A 21,841-nucleotide genomic window follows, 5' to 3' on the forward strand; every position below is an offset into this window, starting at 1 on the left:
CTCTGCCTCCGTCACACAGCTGTCTCCTTCTCTCAGATTTCTTCTCTTTATGAGGATACCAGTCATATTGGATTAGGGTATACCCTAATCCAGGTTTGACCTCGTTTTAACTAATAGTATCTTCAAAGATCCTATTTACAAAGAAGTTCACATTCACAGACCTGGAGATTAGGACTTAAACACATCTTTTTGGGAGACGCCATTCAATCCATAATAGTTACCAAGGGGAAATGTGGTGTGGCTGCCAGAATGAGGAATGAGTGGGCCGACATACACAGACGCCCACCGCCATGAGTTGGAAAGCCAAGACTTGCTGGCTAGCCGGAAGTGCAGGAGATTGTAAGAGGGAGACAGTGGAAAGTGGGAGAGGAGCCGTAGGATGTTCACCAGCTCTGGGACACAGGTCAGTGAGAGGGTCCAGGGAAGCTGGGTGTGATCCTCGGTCTCTCTCTCTGTCCCCAGGAAAGCGCCGGCCATGGCCGTGGGGCTCTTCCGGGTGTGCTTGGTGGTGGTGACGGCCATCATCAACCACCCACTGCTGTTCCCGCGGGAGAACGCCACGGTCCCCGAGAACGAGGACGAGATCATCCGCAAGATGCAGGCGCACCAGGAGAAGCTGCAGCTGGAGCAGCTGCGCCTGGAGGAGGAGGTGGCACGGCTGGCGGCCGAGAAGGAGGCCCTGGAAGAGGCTGCTGAGGAGGGGCAGCGGCAGAACGAGAACCGTGCGGCCTGGGACCTTTGGAGCACCCTCTGCATGATCCTCTTCCTGATGATCGAGGTGTGGCGGCAGGACCACCAGGATGCACCCTCGCCCGAGTGCCTGGGTGGCGACGAGGAGGAGCTGCCTGGCCTGGGGGGTGCTCCGCTCCGGGGCCTCACCCTGCCCAACAAGGCCACACTGGGCCACTTTTATGAGCGTTGCATCCGGGGTGCCACAGCCGATGCTGCCCGCACTCGGGAGTTCGTGGAAGGCTTCGTGGATGACCTGCTGGAAGCCCTGAGGAGCCTCTGCAACCGGGACGTGGACATGGAGGTGGAGGACTTCATCGGCGTGGGCAGCATGTATGAGAACTGGCAGGTGGACAGGCCGCTGCTGTGTGACCTCTTTGTGCCCTTCACGCCCCCTGAGCCCTACAGCTTCCACCCAGAGCTCTGGTGGTCCAGCCGCTCAGTGCCCCTGGATCGCCAGGGCTACGGCCAGATCAAGGTGGTCCGAATCGACGAGGATGCGCTGGGCTGTATCTGCGGCAAGACCAAGCTTGGGGAAGACATGCTTTGTCTTCTCCACGGCAAGAACAGCAAGGTGCGGCCCGGCAGCGAGACGGAAGACCTGCTGTGTGCCAAAGACTCCCAGTACCTGGACACCATCCAGGTCATGAAGTGGTTCCAGACAGCCCTCACCAGGGCCTGGCACCGCATCGCCCGCAAGTACGAGTTTGACCTGGCCTTTGGCCAGCTGGACACCCCGGGGTCCCTGAAGATCAAGTTCCGCTCAGGCAAGTTCATGCCCTTCAACCTGATTCCTGTGATCCAGTGTGACGACTCAGATCTGTACTTTGTCTCCCACCTTCCCAGGGAGCCCTCCAGGGGGACCCCAGCATCTAGCACCGACTGGCTCCTGTCCTTTGCTGTCTACGAGCGACACTTCCTCAGGATGACATCGAAGGCACTCCCAGAGGGCGCCTGCCACCTCAGCTGCTTGCAGATCGTCTCCTTCCTGCTCTCCAAGCAGAGCCGCCTGACCGGCCCCAGCGGGCTCAGCACCTACCACCTGAAGACGGCCCTGCTGCACCTGCTGCTCGCCCGGCGGGCCGCCGACTGGAAGGCCCAGAAGCTCGATGCTTGTGTCCATGAGCTGCTCCACTTCCTCGAGAAAAGCCTGCTTGAGAAGAAGCTCCATCATTTCTTCATCGGCAACCACAAGGTGCCGGAGGCCTTGGGACTCCCCGAGGCCGTCCGCAGGGCTGAGCCTCTCAACCTCTTCCGGCCCTTTGTCTTACAGCGAGGTCTGTACCGTAAGACCATAGACTCCTTCTATGAGATGCTCAAGAATGCTCCGGCACTCATTAGCGAGTATTCCCTACATGTCCCCTCAGACCATGCCAACCTGCCTCCAAAAACTGTCATCTTGTAGAGCTGGAGGGCCAGACGCAAGGTATCGCAGCATATCCACGCCCCTGGGGGCATCTGCAGGCCCTGTCCTAGGAAAACCATGAGCTTGGTTAGAAGTCTTGGTTCATCCTGCTGGGGAAGTCAGGTCCTACTGAGCGGAGGAAACCAGCAGCTGGTTTGCTTTCATGCCACGGGTCTGTTGATGAAGCTGTCGTTTGGGTTTGGGGGCTGAACCTTTGCAGCTTACTTTTGGATCACCACGACTGGCCAAGATGTGACAAAACACTCTGTGGACACCCAGTTGGAGATCATTCAGACACTGATTTGGGTGGTGTTTTTATATCTCATGCCTAGTTTTTACTTGAATTTCAACAGAGGATTTGTAAGAATGCTGACAAGGACTGGTGTTAAGAGCGGCCCAGCACCCCTAATCTCAGTAGCCCTAGGCCCTAGCCATCTGCAGCCAAAGCATTAATAGGGTCAGATGTGGGAATTCACAACCTTAATTCACATCCTGCACAACAGCATGACAATAGAAGTCCCGCTGTGGCTGCCACTTTTTTATTCTATTTGCAGAAAAGACCTGGTAGAGATTCAGGGCCCCAGAGGGGTGATATGTCTGTTATACACAAATGGGTACTTGGTGACAGAGAGAAGTTTAAAGCTGGCTGCTGCTGCAGCTACACTTCTCACTCAGGGCGCACCTCCTCCTTCCTGCCCCTTTCCCCAAGCACGGTGGGTGCCACACCGTGCTGTGCACAAGCTTAACCCCTCCTTATTCTCTCCACAGCATGGCAGGAGAAGGGCAAGGGCTGCATGGTGGAAGCCAGTCTAGAGAAAAGGCAGCGTGGGGTGACTGGGACAGACATAATGGTGGGGTGCTGGGCGCTGGGGTCTGGCTGGCAGTCTGGCCTCTGATGCCCAGTTCAGAGAGGGTTACAGAGCTGAGGGGTTGAGGGATGCCATAGCCTTCTGTGTTCCCCAGGGCCCCAACTCGAGGGCAGTGGGTGCTTGGACACCAGAGCTGGTGGGGAAACCAGCTTTGCTTCACAGGCCCCCAGGATCCCTACGTTCTCCACTCCAGCAGGCCTTTCTGCATGGGCCTTGCTTGCCCCACAAATGATGCAGGCTTGGAGAGCCTGGCAGAGACTCAGCTGGCTGGGAACACCCAGGGGCAGCACTGCCAGCCCACCTGCCAGACCTGGGAGAGGCTGCCTTGGCACTGCAGGGGCTGCAGTCACTGCAGGGCTGTGGTCTGAGCCAGGCTCTGTCCCCAGGCCTGGCTTCAGGAGGGCTAGGAAAGCTCTCCTCCACTCATGGCTTCACTGACACTCTGGGGTCTCCTCTTTTGATGTTGACTTAATGACCCTTAGCAACCCTTTCAGAGAGCCAAGGAAGAAGCAAGAATGAGGAACAAGGCTCCACCATCACCAGCACCTTTATGGTCCCTCCAGGGTTTAAACTGATCATGCCCCCAGATAACATTTGTGCCCAATTCAACAGGAGTGTCCAGGGCTCTTCATGAACTAGAGAAAGGAGCTCCTTCCCCTGTCCCCTGGCATACGCTCACCTAGACTCGGAAAATTCGAGAAGATGGACAGTTTGCTGATAGGGTCAATTCATGGTGGTGAGACTGGTGTGTTCAGGGCACTGACTCCTGTAGGAGGCCTTCCCACGTGGGCTGGGTTAGACTGAGCCCTCCCCCGGCCCCACAGCGTCCACATGTGCCAGGGAAGGAAGCTGCCCACGTGCGTCTCTAACAACAGCCCCGAACCCCCATTCCATTGGGATCCATTTCCACCAGAATCGGGGTGAATTTCCTTATTTATTATGACCTGTACCTTTCCTGTCCCCTGTTTATTCTTATCCCATTGTGCTGTGAAGAGACCCCAGCAACCAAGAATCAGCCTTCAGAAGCCAAGACCAAACTTGGATCTCCTTCAGCGTTCGCCTTTGCTTCCTGGAGAAAGTTCACGGAAAAATAGCTTCTGGCTTCTTGTTTATACAGAGACAACAGAACTCAGCGGGGAAATGGGGATCCTTTATGTACCAAAGCTGCTTCTGAGGCAGAACACAGTGGGGCTCTTTTCAGACACTTGGTGTTTCATGCTGCCTTATTTATATTAAAGGAAGAATTAAATTCTTGCAAGGAATAGAAACGGTCAGTGTTTATAACTTCAGGAAATCTGTGAGGCTTCCAGGGCAGAGTTGGGGAGGCAGAGGGTGAATTTCTCATTGGTGAGTGGAAGCTTTTTATTCTTGCAATTTCAGGAAACTTAAAAAAAAAAAAAAAGAACATTTCTAACCCATCTTTGAGTGAGACTGCTTTTATGTTGCCTGCCTAATTCCAGAAAGAGCCTTTGAAAGAAGGCTGTAGGGGGGATTCCAACAGAAAACCTCATTTCACAGAGCTCATGTGTGGAAGCAGAGGCAATGGTAAGCTTTTGCTTTTTGAGGAGACTGTCTTTTAAATAGAAGAGTTCTAGTCCTTTGGGGCACTCTGGCCTTTTACCTAAAGGCAATCCCAGCCCTCTTTCCCCTAGGAGTCTCTTTTTCCTTCCCAAGAATGCTTGACTTTTCTCAGCACCTGCACACTTGCTGTGCAAAATGCCCAGGACTGCACCTCTTGGCCAAGAGTAAATGAGCCAGGTGGCCCCAAGGCTAAGAGGTTGGTTAGGCTGCAGGGGACCCTTATGTGCTCCTCTCTATGCTTCCTTGAAGTGCAGCCCAGGCAAGAACCTGTAGGTCCGTAATCAAGTGTGTCATCAGAAACACCTGGAGACCTCAGTCAACTGCCCAGTTGGGGCTTCTACAAGGTACCCAGAATCCCCTTCCAAAGTAGCCAGGTGAGGCTGTTTGTAAAGCTCTCAGGTGGCTGATGGCACCCCTGGTTGAGCAGGGCTTCTCAACCTTTTTTATGGAAAGTTAGAGGAAACCCTAGTAGACTGCTTTCCCTACAGCCATGGGAAAATGGACCTTGGGGAAGCCACCCAGCCTGCTTGGGATCGACAGACTGAACAGCCTCAGCTCCGCCACAAGCTTCCTGCACATGTTCCCACACTCTTGAGAAGCGAGGCAGAGAGAGGGTGGGGGAGGCCAAAGGTAGTGAGCATTCACTGGGAGCCAACATGTACAAGGCATGGCGGGTGGTAGGAAAAATGAACATGACCAGACCTGTGCCCTGGGCAGGCAGAGCAAAATCACTACCCAAGAGCTCACCTGCGAAAAATGCCATGAGAGACCAAAGCACAGTGCTACTGGGTTCAGACTACTTAAGGTCTGTTTCTTCAGGTGTAGTCCTGGACTCCACACTTCTAGTTCACCTGGGTGCAGGTTCCTGGGCCACACCACAGAATTCAGTGGAGCCTGGAGTTGGGCACAGGAATCTGCATTTCACCAAGTTCCCCAGGTGATTGTGACTGTCCAAGAACCATTGATACCTGGGGGCATTGAGGGAAGGCCTCACGGTGGGGGCTGCTGAGCATGGAATGAGGCTCAGAAAGCATGAGAGCAGGCAACGTTTAAGTAGCACCTATTATGTGCCAGGCACCCTTCTAACGCATTTATATAGACTCTGATTCCCACACCAGCGCTATCAAGTGGGTGCTGTAACTATTTCCCTGTTTGCCAGATGAGGAAACTGAGGCACTGAAGGGTTAAAATGATTTGTCCAAGGTTACATGGTGGTAGGTTGCAAAGCCAGGATTTGACCCCAGGCCATGCTGGTCTATACTGAGAAATGGTGGCATATAGGAATGGAAAGGGAGAGGGGGCCTAAACCACAGCAAGTCTTAAACCCTAAACTAAGGTAAATTTGCACTTCATCCAATAAGCAGTGGCAAGCCATTGATGATTTTTGAGTGAGATGGGATGTACCCCAGAACTGTGGAGTCTCATGTGACCAGTGCTTCAGGGGTTATGGCCAGCTTCCAGAATGGGGTTGATGGCAATTGTGGCAGCGGTCAGTGAAGTCCAAACTTAGGTCCCTCCCTGGCCTGTGATTCAGAATATTCTCATGCTCCGTCTGGTCTCTGCCTCCTGGGAGACAGCTGGAAGGTTGTTTTAATTTGGCCAGGGGACTGCACATGGAGAGCTCCAAGAACCACGAAGGGAAATGTGTGCCTTCAACTCATTCATCTCTGTCCCACTTCACCCTCTTCCACCTTGGGCCCCACTGCACAATTCCCACCCCCCAGCCCCCATGGTTTAGCATTAATTTTTTTAATGCCATCTAAAGGTAGCTTTTTTTAAAAAAACAAAACTCTTTTAAATGAACTTGTGTTCTAAAAAAATTCAACCAGTGACCAAAAAATTAAATATAAAAGCTCCTACTTTTGACTTCCCAGTCCAGTCCCCAGCAATAACCAATATTCAATTTCTTTGGTATTCTCTGTTTTAGTTTCCTAGCTGCTAAAACATACCATGCCATGGATCGGCTTATTAACAGGAATTTATTGGCTCATGGTGTCAGAGGCTGGAAAGCTTGCTTCCTCCTGGGTTGGTATCTTCTGACTGGCCAGTGATCCTTGGTCCTTGGCTTTTCCATCACATGGCAATGCGTATGGTGGCATCTTTCTTTACTCTTCCGGGTTCCGTTGACTCCCGGCTTCTGGCTGCTCCCTGTGGCTTCTCTCTCCACCTGACTTGCACTCCAGCCCCAACCCGATTCAGTGAGGCCACACCTCAACTGAGGAAACATCTTATTTGCACCATAATGTGAACCAAGAGCAGGAGCATGTCCGAGTTGGGGTACACAATTCAATCCCAACAGCTTCCAGAATTTTTCTATGTATACATAACATGTATGTGTGTTTCTTTTTTTACATAAATGGCATCCAACCATCTAATTTTTCTTAGACATCTTTTTTAGACATTTGGCTCTGCCTTATTCTTTAAAATGGCAGCTTAATATCTCAGTATGCCTTCACCCTCATTTACGCAGCCTCTCCTACTGAGAACACTTACGCTGTCTCCACTGTTTTTGGTATTATAAACAACACTGCATTGAACATTTCGGTGCACTGCACACAACCTGTTGTGAAGTAATCCCCCCTCTCCTGGTAGTTCCTATGCTCTATTCACCAACTTGGCTGTATACAGATTTACCACTGAGCATCTTACCATTAAAAGGAACTCTGTTGCCTCGGATTTAGTTAATCATCATGATTTGAGAGTGAGGAAGAAGCCTTTAGCCAAGTCCTGGGTAGCAGCATGTGCTCTCCCCTGGGCAGGTGCCAGGCGGTAAGCAGAAGACAAGGGCCCTATCCCCAAGGAACAGGGTCTAGTAGGAGGACAAGACTAACGGCCACAAAATAAGCCAGGGATCAATGAAAGGTGGTAAGTAAGTGATGGTGAACTTATGTGGCTCTGCTGCCTGCATGAGGGGAGCTTGAGAACAGCCAGATGAGCTTTAAGTTTGAGCTGTACCAAATTTAGTTCCCTTATATACAGGAAGATGCGAAGAACGTCCCCCAAGAAAATCAAATCAACACAATTGTTCTGTCTCCCAAGTGCTTGTGCTCCATTCCTCTCAGCCCAGAGCTCGTTTATGTCTTCCTGAGGCTCCTACTTTATAGATGAAAATGGCATTTTCCATCTCTTTGATGTTCCTCTGCAGCCTCACAAAGAAACCAGCAAATAAAAATGTCAACAAAAAAATGATCTCCCAGCAAGACAGAACCACATAAACTTCAGAGACGTTCAAAGTCTTCTCTTCTTCATGGGAAAAGGTGGGTCTTCCAAAGTACAAAGGGAGATTTGCAGGACAGGGGGAGGTTAAGGAGTTTGGAAGAGTTTGGTTCCATTTGTTTATTTAAACCCCCGGAACAGTGATGTTTTGGGTTTCTCTTAGCGTAACTCTTGTTTAAAATAGAAATAGAAAGCAAAAACCCAGTTCCTGCCTGGCAAGCACCCTTCAGCCTTTCTTCCCAGCTGGCCGGAGATGACTCACACGGCCCCAAGGCCTTGTTGCTCACAAGTCCCTGGAGAGCGGACTGAGCTACCTGACACCAAAGGTCTCCCGGGACAGCAGCCAGACTCCAACCCCTTCCAAAGGCGTGGCTAGTGCTGAGTCAACCGCCCAGAAGTCTGGAATTTCCAGGTCATCCCCAAGATTCCCAAGCCAAGGATAACCGGCCATTGCATACATACCCCCTACTCCGGAATCAGGACCCACCCAGACAATGTCAGACGCCTTAGGTTGGGCCAAGTTCAGGGCCAGGGCCATGGCATTCAGCCATCTTCATAGCCACAGCTCTGCCCAGAACGATTCCTCAGGAGCCCTCTCCACACATTCGTTTCCTCCTCGCACCATTTTATAGTCTGGCCAGGCAGGAAAGCTACTGAAGCATTACCCAACCAGAACAAAGACTTCAAGCAGCAAGCGTGCACAGCCTGAATGTTTAATGATCTCGAGTCCCACACACCATGTCTTCTGTCCTAAGCCCCTGTGACCACTCAATTGGAGGCCCACATGTGGGGTCCTGCCCACTGGGTGCCCAGACTTCTCCCACGACAAAGCTGGTTAAAGGCCAATTAGATTGAGACTCTAGAGACAGTATAAAGAGCATAAGGACTAAGAGCTTGGGCTCTGTGTTTAAATCCCAGCTATGCTGTGTTGTAGTTCAGCAAGTCTCATAATTTCTGAGCCTCAGTTTCTCCAGCTATACAATGGGAATAATACTGCCCACCACTGAGAAGATTAAATGAATGGGCACATGTGAAGCACTTAACTTAGGGCTGGATAAATAACAAGCTCAACAACAAAAAGCGGCAGCAGTTATTATCCTTGCCCTTTGGGGGCTCCTTCCAGTCAAATCCCTATTTCCTGGCTCCCCCAGTGGTGATGAGGCTGTCGCACAAATGCCTCCTCCCACTGCACTTGATCTTGGGTGAGTGAGTCTGGCTTCTCAGGGATCCCTCAGCACCCAGTCTGGGACCTGTAGGAGCTGTTTCCCCCACACCTACCTTAGGGCCAGGTATGCACTGGGTGCTCAGGAAATGTTCACAGAACTGACTGGAGGGGATCGGGGATACTGCCCCTAGTTTAAGGGAACAGAGAGGGTCTGTTGCCTTGGCCCTTCTGACCTCTCTGCTCCCCTAGTCCCTTGACAGGAGAAGATCCAGAGCCTAGATCAAAAGTTGCCATAGCAACCACAGAGCCAACAAGAGAGTACCAAGCAAGACATCCTGCCTTCTCTGGAGACACAGGTGCCTCTTCTGGACAGCAAAGGGGAGGAAAGGACCGTAGCAGCTGCCTTCACGATGGAAGGGGTCTAGGTTCCATGTCATCCAACCATCCATGCAGTCAATCATTCATCCAATCACGAGTGCATGTATTTGCTCACTCACAAAAACACTGAGTGGTTCTCACTACTATACACCAGGCACTATGCTAGGTGCTAGGAAACCAAAGTCAAGTGAGACCCTATTCTGGCCTTGAGAGCTCCCAGTCTGGAGGGGAGAAGAAGAGGAAGGCAGGGGGAAGGCGAGGCAGGGCTGTCGAGGGCAGGCAGAGGAAGGCAACATGAAGAGCACAAGCCTACTTGGCTGCCTGAGGACAAACCCCAGCTCTGCCCATTCCTAGCTGGGTAATGACTGGGCAAGTTACTTCACCTCTGAGCCTCGGTTTGTCCATCTGCAAAATGGGAGTAATTAGTACTTACCTATAAGGTGGTGAGGTATAAATAATATATGTAAAATGCCTTGCATCAGAGTAAGCACTTAATAAACAAAAGACTTGTTACGGTTCTGACTTGACCACAGATTTGCTCCCCCACAACCTCAGACTCAGGATTTTAGGTCAGGGCTTCCTGCAGAGCCTCATCAGCAGAGCTCCAGCTAACTCATCTCTTGGCTCCCAGGTTAAACAGCCCCTATTTCCACTGTGCCTGGGAGGTCTATGTCCCCCACAGCCCTGCCTTCAGATTATTACAACAACGTTCCAGATAAAGCCCCCCAAAGGAGGCCTTCGTGTTTAGCAAATGAATGGCCAGTGACTATTTTGGAATAAAAAATAAATTTTTATTCTAAAATGAAATTTTTTATTTACCCCCTCCTCAGGAGTCAGGACCCACCCAGATGATGGCAGACACCTTAAGTAGGGCCAAGTTCAAGTCCAGAGCCGTAACATTCAGCCTTCTTGACAGCCACAGCTTTGTCCAGAACAATTCCTCAGGAGCCTTCTCCACATGTTCTTTTCCTTGGGGGAAATGAATCCTATCATTTGTAGGGTTCCTCATTATTCATCCTGGTACCTCCTCCTATTGCAGAAATGCACAGACACACACACACACTTCCTTCGAGAGATTTTCTACACCCCTGAGCACAACATGAATATTCTACAGCTTTGGAATCATAAATGCAGACTTAGCAAAGGCTGTTCTGGCTAACAGACATCTGTCCTTCTCACTTCCCAGCCTGTAACTGAGAAGTTAGGATTTAACAACTGATTATGATGACCAAATCATGATATAGATATTTCTTCTTTCCTTTCTAGGATATTAGAATAGCCAGAGGCAAATACCTGAAATTACTGAAATGTAACTCAGCTGCCTTGATCTCTGATAAATGATTGTATGACTATATAACCTTTAACTTATATGACTGTAAAAACCTTGTGACTGACCCTCATTTGTACCCCCTAATCCTGTTTTTCAACTCTGGAGTCTTATGATTGCAAAAGAAAGCCCCTAATGTTTATAAATGAAGGAAATGGAGTCAGCCCAGAACTAACCCATCCCAATTCCTAAACTATCTTGCTAAGCATGTAATCAATCTGCACATGCTCAATAACTAATCACCTCTACTTATATTATCTAGAGCCATTGTGTTCATTATCCTAAAACCTGCCCATCTTTTGATACTGTAAAACTATCAGAATTACCACAGTTCAGGGAGACAGATTTTTAGGCTGATAGGCCATCTGATCTCGTGCTTCACGCTTAGCAATAAACTCTCTTTGATACACTGGTGTCTCAGGAATCAGTCATTTGAGAGCATCAGGCAGAGAACCCACCACTTTTTGATCAGTATCAAGTCTGCTTCTAGTCCTGTCTCCCCTCTGCTGCTGGGAAGGGGCTCTCCTGGCTGCTCAGGGTTCTCTGGGGGGAGGAGGTCAGCAGTCACTGAGCCCACCACAGGGCTTTGCCCCGCAGCTCCCAAGCACAGCGGGGAAATGGCTCTTTCCCGTTTGTCCCTACGGCTGGAGCTGACTGCTGTGATTTGACCACGCTCTCTGGAGGACTCCTGCTAACGGCAAAGCAGGCTGGGGCCCTTGCTGTCTATGAGGGGTTTCCTGCTCACAGTGGATGCTGGGGAGGAAATGACAGGGCAGAGTGTCCTACAGTTCTTGTCCCTGCAGCACGTGTAATCATCCTTTCCATGAGCACTGCCATCCTGGGGAGTTTTATGTTCCATTCAGCACCCAGGCTCCTTGGTAACTGGGCATGCCTACGGGCATTACACATCCCTTGCCATTTGGATGTAACTGGACTCTGTCCAGGGTGAGTTCTTATTCAGAACCTCCAAGGAAAGGAAATCCAAACATCCCGCTCTGGCTGTCCATACTAATATTAACAGTGCCCATTACAAGAAGGCTCTTTCAAATGCTGTTGTTTAAATTAATATCCTATCTTTCCAATCTGCAGGAGGTAGAAAGTGGCTTAAATCCTTAAGTTTAAAAAGTTTTCATAAGATATGGACCAATTTTTAAAAGTGGTTATCTCTGGGACATGTGATAATGGAAGTCTTAATTTTTTTTTTATGTTACCGTATTTTTTTTTAACTCAGATGTATTTTCTCTGCTTTCCTCCTCAACCCTCCCGCAACAACCAATAAAAAAAAAAAAGAGGTATTTTAAAAGTTCTTCATAGCACATTATTTAATTGCCTCTTTACCTCTCTTCTCCAGGCTAAATCCTTCTAGTTTCATACAGAAGTTGACAACCCAGGTTCCTCTGTAGATCAAACACGTGACATAAATGAGTGAGGGGGAGGATGTGTCAGTGCAAGTGGCAAGGACCCCAGAAAATTACAGAGAGCCCACTGGCTGAAAGGCATTCAAATCCCAAATTGGGCTGTGGGCCACCAGTCTGCAACCTTTCCCTCAGGTGTTTTTCTCCAGCTTTTATTTTCTGATTCTTCAAGCTGTCTAAATCAACATGTGGTGCCCTGTAAGAGAATACCTTTGGTTTCAGCCACAAGAGACAAACCATTATCTGCTGTGTCAAAAGCAATTTTTGTCCACACCAAACTCTCTCTAGCACACAGGATTTATACCTGCAAAGGGTGATCCGTCCCTTAAGTCCTATAAGCAGCCACAGGAGACAGTTCTCCTCTTCCCCTACAGAGATCCCAGGGAAACACTGATTCACATACTTTGCTCTGCCTTAGCTCGGGTACCATGGCAACAGGGTGCCACATCCCTAGCAGATGGCACAGCAGACTGCCCCTTTTATGCAGCTCTTGGTCTGGCAGATGGGGCCACCTCACCAAGCAGGCTTGCTTCTGTCCAATTGGCATAAAGTGACAATACACCCAGAGCCAGCAGATGGCAGGGCTGGGCCGAGATGCAGGGAGGAAAGAGGGCTGGCTTGGGCTGAGTCAGACGCAGGGGCAACAGACAGCTTCTCGGTGAAGACCGACAACTCCAAGCATCACTCCTGCCTGTTATCTGAGCATGGCTAGGAGGCTGGGGCAAGAGTCAGCATTGAATAAAGCTGAAATGATCACAGGCTGGTCCCTCACGTGAGATAATATAGCATTGGACAGACTCAGTCTGCTCCGACAGGGAGGAACAGAATCACCCAGCCAAAGGCACTTGCTGCCACACTAGCCTGTCCTTCTTGGCTCTGTGTTGTCATCAGTGGTGTGGTGCCGCCTGGCCAAGCCAGCAAAGTGGTCGTATCTGGGTCGCCAGCACTCCCACAACCAGCAGCTCCAAAGTATTGGTTTTTTTTTTTTTTTTTTTTTTTTTTTTTTTTTTTTTAATCATCATTTTATTGAGATATATTCACATACCACGCAGCCACACAAAACAAATTGTACTTTCGATTGTCTACAGCACCACCACACAGCTGTACATTCATCACCCAAATCAATCCCCGACACCCCCATTAGCACACACACAAAAATAACAAGAATAATAACTAGAGTGAAAAAGAGCAGCCGAAGTAAAAAAGAACACTGGGCACCTTTGTCTGTTTGTTTGCTTCCCCTACCTTTCTACACATCCACCCACAAACCAGACAAAGTGGAGTCTGGCCCCCATGGCATTCCCAATCCCACTGCCACCCCTCACAAGCCACACCTTTACACAACTGTCTTCGAGATTCATGGGTTCTGGGTTGTAGTTTAATAGTTTCAGGTATCCACCACCAGCTACCCCAATTCTTTAGAACCTAAAAAAGGTTGTCTAAAGTGTGCGTAAGAGTGCCCACCAGAGTGATCTCTCGGCTCGTTTTGGAATCTCTCTACCACTGAAGTTTATTTCATTTCCTTTCACATCCCCCTTTTGGTCAAGAAGATGTTCTCCATCCCACGATGCCGGGTCTACATTCCTCCCCGGGAGTCATATTCCACGTTGCCAGGGAGATTCACTTCCCTGGGTGTCTGATCCCACGTAGGGGGGAGGGCAGTGATTTCACCTTTCAAGTTGGCTTAGCCAGAGAGAGAGGGCCATATCTGAGCAACAAAGAGGCATTCAGGAGGAGACTCTTAGGCACAAATACAGGGAGGCCTAGCCTCTCCTTTGCAGCAACCGTCTTCCCAAGGGTAAAACTTATGGTAGAGGGCTCAACCCATCAAACCACCAGTCCCCTATGTCTGTGGTCATGTTAGCAACCATGAAGGTGGGGTAGGCAAATACCCCTGCATTCTCCACAGGCTCCTCAAGGGGGCACTACATCTTTTTTTTTTTTTTCCCTTGTTTGTCTTTTTTCTTTTTTTCTTTTTTTTTTTTTTTTTAACTTTCCCTTCTTTTTTAAATCAACTGTATGAAAAAAAAAGTTAAAAAGAAAACAAACATACAATAAAAGAACATTTCAAAGAGACCATAACAAGGGAGTAAGAAAAAGACAACTAACCTAAGATAACTGCTTAACTTCCAACATGTTCCTACTTTACCCCAAGAAAGTTACATAATATAGCAACATTTCAGTGAACTTGTTCCTACTACATCCATCAGAAATTAACAGACCATAGTCATTTCTGGGCATCCCCAGAACGTTAAATAGCTTATCTGTTCTTCTTGGATTATTGTTCCCCCTTCCTTAATTGCTCTCTACTGCTAGTTCCCCTACATTCTACATTATAAACCATTTGTTTTACATTTTTCAAAGTTCACATTAGTGGTAGCATATAATATTTCTCTTTTTGTGCCTGGCTTATTTCGCTCAGCATTATGTCTTCAAGGTTCATCCATGTTGTCATATGTTTCACCAGATCGTTCCTTCTTACTGCCGCGTAGTATTCCATCGTGTGTATATACCACATTTTATTTATCCACTCATCTGTTGAAGGACATTTGGGTTGTTTCCATCTCTTGGCAATTGTGAATAATGCTGCTATGAACATTGGCGTGCAGATATCTGTTCGTGTCACTGCTTTCCGATCTTCCGGGTATATACCGAGAAGTGCAATCGCTGGATCGAGTGGTAGCTCTATATCTAGTTTTCTAAGGAACTGCCACACTGACTTCCAGAGTGGCTGAACCATTATACAGTCCCACCAACAATGAATAAGAGTTCCAATTTCTCCACATCCCCTCCAGCATTTGTAGTTTCCTGTTTGTTTAATGGCAGCCATTCTAACCGGTGTTAGATGATATCTCATTGTGGTCTTAATTTGCATCTCTCTAATAGCTAGTGAAGCTGAACATTTTTTCATGTGTTTCTTGGCCATTTGTATTTCCTCTTCAGAGAACTGTCTTTTCATATCTTTTGCCCATTTTATAATTGGGCTGTCTGTACTATTGTCATTGAGTTGTAGGATTTCTTTGTATATGCAAGATATCAGTCTTTTGTCAGATACATGGTTTCCAAAAATTTTTTCCCATTGAGTTGGCTGCCTCTTTACCTTTTTGAGAAATTCCTTTGAGGTGCAGAAACTTCTAAGCTTGAGGAGTTCCCATTTATCTATTTTCTCTTTTGTTGCTTGTGCTTTGGGTGTAAAGTCTAGGAAGTGGCCTCCTAATACAAGGTCTTGAAGATGTTTTCCTACATTATCTTCTAGGAGTTTTATGGTACTTTCTTTCATATTGAGATCTTTGGTCCATTTTGAGTTAATTTTTGTGTAGGGGGTGAGGTAGGGGTCCTCTTTCATTCTTTTGGATATGGATATCCAACTCTCCCAGCCCCATTTGTTGAAAAGACCATTATGGCTCAGTTCGGTGACTTTGGGGGCCTTATCAAAGATCAGTCGGCCATAGATCTGAGGGTCTATCTCTGAATTCTCAATTCGATTCCATTGATCTATATGTCTATCTTTGTGCCAGTACCATGCTGTTTTGGCAACTGTGGCTTTATAATAAGCTTCAAAGTCAGGGAGTGTAAGTCCTCCCACTTCGTTTTTCTTTTTTAGAGTGTCTTTAGCAATTCGAGGCATCTTCCCTTTCCAAATAAATTTGATAACTAGCTTTTCCAAGTCTGCAAAGTAGGTTGTTGGAATTTTGATTGGGATTGCATTGAATCTGTAGATGAGTTTGGGTAGAATTGACATCTTAATGACATTTAGCCTTCCTATCCATGAACATGGAATATTTTTCCATCTTTTAAGGTCCCCTTCTATTTCTTTTAGTAGAGTTATGTAGTTTTCTTTGTATAGGTCTTTTACATCTTTGGTTAAGTTTATTCCTAGGTACTTGATTTTTTTAGTTGCTATTGAAAATGGTATCTTTTTCTTGAGTGTCTCTTCAGTTTGTTCATTTCTAGCATATAGAAACATTACTGACTTATGTGCATTAATCTTGTATCCTGCTACTTTGCTAAATTTGTTTATTAGCTCTAGTAGGTGTATTGTCGATTTCTCAGGGTTTTCTAGATATAAGATCATATCATCTGCAAACAATGACAGTTTTACTTCTTCTTTTCCAATTTGGATGCCTTTTATTTCTTTGTCTTGCCAGATTGCCCTGGCTAGCACTTCCAGCACAATGTTGAATAACAGTGGTGACAGCGGGCATCCTTGTCTTGTTCCTGATCTTAGAGGGAAGGCTTTCAGTCTCTCACCATTGAGTACTATGCTGGCTGTGGGTTTTTCATATATGCTCTTTATCATGTTGAGGAAGTTTCCTTCAATTCCTACCTTTTGAAGTGTTTTTATCAAAAAGGGATGTTGGATTTTGTCAAATGCTTTTTCAGCATCTATTGAGATGATCAATTGATTTTTCCCTTTCGAGTTTTTAATGTGTTGTAATACATTGATTGTTTTTCTTATGTTGAACCATCCTTGCATGCCTGGCAAAGTATTGGGTTTTAAACCTCAACCAAAAGTAACTCACAGGTTACCAGGGGTGGAGGGAAAGGGGAAGGGGAAGTTATTGCTTAATAGGTACAGGGTTTCCATTTGGGGTGATGAAAAAGTTTTGGTAATGAATGGTGGTGACGGTAGCACACAACCCTGTAAATGTAATTAACACCACTGTCATGTACACTTAAAAAATGGTTAAAATGGCAAATTTTATGTCACATATATATTACCACAATAAAATAAGAAATAAAATAAAATAAACCCTTTCAGTCTCCATGCACATAGACACACACAAAACTTAGGAAATGTTGTTGCATAAGGAGGTTACATGTTACACACCTAGAACTGAAAACATCACCAACCAAATCTACTAACCCCTGCTTTTCCCCCTCATTACTCAGGCCTCAAAGCAAGAAAATTCTGACTTGAAAATGTTTAAGGCATGTGTTTGAGGAAAATCATTTGTGTAAAATAATGACTTTGATACCATCAAATGTAAGATGTGCCATGATTTTATACTAAGAAAAAAATGCTGCTTAAATTGTGGTGTCATTGATTATTATACTCATCCTGATTTGGAAGCTGGCAAATGCATAAATGTGTACATATTATAACTGGTAAAATACGGTACCACAAAATGAAATAAATAAAGCTACAACAAAAACAGAACAAAACAACAAGAACAAAAAAACCTCAGCCGATGAGTGGCAAGCTCAGGGGCTCCTGTGGGGCAGGGCCCCAGGCTTTGTTATCTTTACGTCCCCCACATGGCTAAGAGCTTGGTACACAGCAGACAAGCAGAGACATTTGTTGGGATGAGTTGAAACAGTCAACAGTGTTGTGTGTGACGCAAATCCAACAGGGTGACCTTTGCCTGTGCCTGGGTTTGGAGTGGGCACATATTTTTTTAAGGCAGGAAGTCGGCTGCAGAACATTTTGTGGAGACATCCTGAGCCTTGACAGGAGCAGTGACGTTCTGACGTATTTAGTTCAGGTTGATAAGCTGGTGTTTCATTTCCTGCTTTGGAATTTTCTCCAGTCATAAGACCCTCCATGTGTCCCAGGCCTGTGGCCAAATTTTGAATGACTGTGATAATCATACGCACCCACATGGGCAGCAGCTTTCATCTGCCACACAGAGGATGCCAGAATCGGAGTGTTTTCTTCCTCTGTCTCCTTCTTTAGTTTTCCCCTCATCAGGGAGGTCTTTGGAGACTGCCAATCCGCAGTGACAGACGTCAGTGAGAGGTAGACCCTGCACTGCAGCATAATCCTCAGGACCGATGCCCAAAACCTGGAAGCCAAACTGGGCCAAAGCCCAAGGAGTGGGGAGAGGCACATGGGCTCCCAGGATGTGCTCAGGTGTTAGCACTGGGCACTTTCTAGAGAATCTTTAGAAGCTAAGGGTTAGAGGAGTCAGACAAATGATTATCAGAAAGAATGCAATTTCAGTTTCATTTTTATTGGGACCCTCAGGACAACTAACAGAGATTGAACGAGCCCCAGGACAATCCCAGGTGCAGAATCACAGCCTGCTTGGGAAAGTTGGATGACTCAGCAAACCAGCCCATGGTCAAAGGCGTCGGGGCAGTTCTGAAAATAGAGACTCAAGAAGCCCAGGAAAACGTTCTTATCCGTGAAAAGAGCACACACTGCAGGGTCCTGCTTCATGACTGCCATCCAGAGCCTAAGTTTTGGGGTGTGGTCCACACAGCTGCAGGACAGGAGAGAAGCATTGGCACAGCGGAAGTGGAAGGCTGCGGGGAAGTTTACTTTTCAGGTGTTAGACTTACCAGACACTACAGATGGGTTAAATTAGGGGAATGGAGGCTAAATAGATGATAATGTTCTGAAGTGGGCTGAAAAATGTCCCCCAACATTCGTGTCCACCGGAACTTCAGAACGTGACCTTATTTGGAAACAGGTTCTTTGTGGATGTAATTAGTTAAGATGAGGTCAGACTGGATTAGGGTGGGCTCTAAACCAAATGACTGGTGTCCTAAGAGAAGCACATGCGGAGAAATACACACAGGGAAGAAGGCCGTGGGACAGCAGAGGCAGAGAGTGCACTGCTGCGGCTACAAGCCAAGGACTGCAAGGACTGCCTAGAAACAGTCCGAAGCCATCAGGAGCTGGAAGAGGCCAGGAAAGATCCTTCCTGGAGCCTTCAGAGGGAGTCCCGCCCTGCGACCTGATTTCAGACTTCAGAGAAGAAATGCCTGTTGTTCTAAGCCTCCTAGCATGTGGTACTTTATTATGGCAGCCTTAGGAAATTAAAATAATTAGTTTTCTCATTACAAAGTGAGCATGATCATTTCCTGGAGAAAATCTTAATTTCTGCATAGCTATATTTTGTTCTTGAATTGTAGACGTTTTGTTGCCTTTAACAATACAGTTAAGATATTTGTGGACTAACAGCTCTGGGGGAAATCCGGTATGCTATACTTTGTTGTTTGCCAACAAAAAGACAACCCTCTGAACAACCGTTCTTGACATTCTGTTTTTAGGGGCCTTGAAAAACACTAAAGATAAGTAGTTTCCAAAACATTAAAAAATGAATTAAAAAACAATTATGAAACATGAAATAATGGAGGTGGGAGGGCCCTTTAAAAGATAAATGAGGAAATTTAGTTGTAGGGGAGGGAAAGCAACTTGCTCAAGATAATACAACTGGCTCATGGGAAACCCAGGACTAACGTGAGGTTTACTAATCCACGGTTCTCTGTCCTCGGAGGAGACAGGTTTTTTGCCATATTTATGTCTGAGACAGGGTTTTAAATAACCATGCATATTATATCTGACCTCCCCGCAGAGGAAGCTACCGGAAGCACATGAGTCAACTCTTGGGTAGAGGCAAACACTTGTGTTATGTGGGTCCAGATGCAGTCCTGCCTTGGTAGGACGGGCTTTTCAAACCCCGGAATTGTCTGGCACCCACGATGCAGCCACAACGTGACTGGTGGGGATTAGGGCAGGCGCCGGGACAAGCCCAGCTTCTCTGAGCATTGTGTTCTGCCCAGGAGCCCCAAACACTCTTCCAAGTCTACCAGGCTGCTGCTTCTACTTTCAACATCCCTACCCTTTCGAGGTTCTCAGTTGTCCATTTTGTGTGCTTTTTTAACATGAAACTTATATTACTTTTAAAACTGTTTTTCTAAGGTTGTTTTTCTTTGGGAGAAAATTCCTCAGGGAAATGAAACGCAACTAAGGTATTTGGTGTCCTCTGTGTGACTCAGCAAGACCAGCTGGAGAGACAGGCAAGGAGCTGCAGACAAGTCACCAGATGCTGTGACGGTGATGTGCCCCCCTCCCCTTTGCTCTCACCACCAGCCTGCGTTCAGATGGGCTGGGGAGGATAGCGGGCTCAGGAGCAGTTTGGGAGGCTTTGGGACACAAATATCAGCAGAAATTTGAGTAAAGTTTGAGTCCACAGTTAGTGGCAAAGAGCACAGATGCATTTTTAACTAGGAAACAGAGAGTAGTGGTTTAAACCTCAATCTGTTTTGCAAAAATCCTGATGTTTCCCAAAGGGAATAAATGGCACGCAGACTATTTCAACCTCATTAGCCAAAGTGACCAGGAATTCACTACCACATGGTCAATGCCTTACTCAGCTAGCCCATATGCATCCAGCCGCTCGAACCAGGGCCAAAACAGGTAATCAATCATGGATACAAAGTTCCCGCCAAAGAAGGTGGTCTGCTGGTGGGCAAGAACCTAAAATTTTAAACAGAACAAAAGTAAGTTAATTTACATTGCTGATGTATTTATAGACACTAAAAATACAAGCATCAAATTAATTTCCAAAGAAGGAGAACTACGGCTTTAATTATCCTTTACTATTTGTTAGGAGCTTGCTTCTTCCCTTCTCCTGCGGTTTCCCTCCATGTGCAGGGACCGCCTTTAGTGTCACATGTCACTTCTGGCCACAGGCGGTCAGTCCCTTCCTTTCATTGCTGGAATGGTTCGTCTGATTGGGGAATTTGAAAGGACAACCTACGCAGAGATGCAGCTCTTCTCTCCAGCAGGAACAGGATCCTCCAGGTGCTAAGATTTCCATACAGGAGCTCTCGCCCCTGGGGAGGGAGCCCAGCCTCAGGGCAGCGCTGCTTGTGATTTTGGGGGTGGGGGAGCCTTGGCCTGATGCTGAAGTCCAGACTAGGAACTCTAGGAATCCCAACTTGTCATGGATGTGATCCCCATTCTCCAGGATCAGCTTCAGCTTATCAGCAATAACATCTGTAGTCTTCATATGTCTTACTCCTTTGTCTTCTCAATTGGTTCAATACTAAACAGCTGTTTAATGGGCACCCTCAACATTATCTTTCATTCATACTTTCTCTTTTTATTTGAGCTCTTTCAACTTCACTCTTGTTGGCCACTCAGCATTATCCACTTTTCCTGTTAAAATCAAATTTCTGCTTCCCTAATGGCACAGATCAACCAAGATAAATGGACTGTAAAGGAAAACAGAACACTCTCAATGGCTAGACAAACAGCCAATTTAAAAGGCAAAAGTGCTTAGCAGAGGTTATTATTTGGCCAGGTCTTCCCAAAGAGGAAAGAATGCTGCCAATTGCCTAACTAAATCAAGCAAAGCACTCTCTTGATCCATATAACTCATAATGATCTAATCATTTCCCTATAGCTATAGCTCTAGATTCCTGGGCCCAGGGAAGTTGTAGACATAAGCTATGAGGTGCTGGGGCTCCGGCGAGGGATGAGAGAGGGTTACTAACAGCCAAGCTGTAAATTAGGTTCCCAGAGCTGGGACAGCACCAGCAGGCAGGATGTACCCTGGCCTGACTGTTCATACCCAAAACCAGCTCAGCGATTCAGCTTGAGGTGGTCTAGCGTTGTCGTTAAGAGGGTGAACAGTGAAGCCAGCAGACCAGCTCCTGGGCTGGGCTCCACCTCTAAGGCATGGAACCCTGGGCAACTTACCAACCCATCTCCTCTTGCAAGCCTCAACGTTCTCATCAACAAAATGGTGGTAATGCCGATGCCCACCTCAAAAGTTATGATGTGGATTATGGATTAAAGCAATAATGCGCACATAGTAGTTTGGCCCCATTTGGGAAACATAAGCCCCCATGAGGAAGAGAAGCACAGACCCCATGAGGTCTATAGCTACAGAAATCAAATCTAGCCCGATTTGATTGATAGTCTGCCCACCCCTTCTCAGAGGGGAAAGCAAATCTTGATACCCTAAAGCCTAAGTCTTCATGACCTCCTAGGGTGGTATTGAGTGGTGCCCCTGACAG

At 47.2% G+C, this 21,841-nt stretch overlaps 2 protein-coding genes across 5 annotated transcripts in view; one reads left to right on the top strand and one right to left on the bottom strand.

Moving 5' to 3' along the window:
- The window catches only part of LOC119510371 (inositol 1,4,5-trisphosphate receptor interacting protein), a 33,018-nt gene extending 22,955 nt beyond the window's left edge, over nucleotides 1-10,063 (top strand). For all 3 annotated transcript variants that reach the window (XM_037804652.1, XM_037804651.1, XM_037804650.1), the window contains one exon: nucleotides 463-10,063. In XM_037804652.1, coding sequence (XP_037660580.1) covers nucleotides 476-2,134 — 1,659 coding nt within the window. In that variant the 5' untranslated portion in view covers nucleotides 463-475 and the 3' untranslated portion in view covers nucleotides 2,135-10,063. The remainder of the gene's footprint in view (nucleotides 1-462) is intronic.
- Nucleotides 10,064-18,034: 7,971 nt separating this feature from the next.
- Nucleotides 18,035-21,841, bottom strand: part of LOC119510313 (glutathione S-transferase omega-2-like) — a 45,139-nt gene continuing 41,332 nt past the window's right edge. For both annotated transcript variants that reach the window (XM_037804575.1, XM_037804574.1), the window contains exons 6-7: nucleotides 20,188-20,294; nucleotides 18,035-18,291 (exon numbers count right to left, since the gene is read on the bottom strand). In XM_037804575.1, the coding sequence (XP_037660503.1) occupies nucleotides 18,132-18,291; nucleotides 20,188-20,294 (267 nt within the window). In that variant the 3' untranslated portion in view covers nucleotides 18,035-18,131. The remainder of the gene's footprint in view (nucleotides 18,292-20,187; nucleotides 20,295-21,841) is intronic.

The sequence above is a fragment of the Choloepus didactylus genome, chromosome 15 (genome assembly GCF_015220235.1).
Source record: "Choloepus didactylus isolate mChoDid1 chromosome 15, mChoDid1.pri, whole genome shotgun sequence".
Classification (NCBI taxonomy): domain Eukaryota; kingdom Metazoa; phylum Chordata; class Mammalia; order Pilosa; family Megalonychidae; genus Choloepus; species Choloepus didactylus.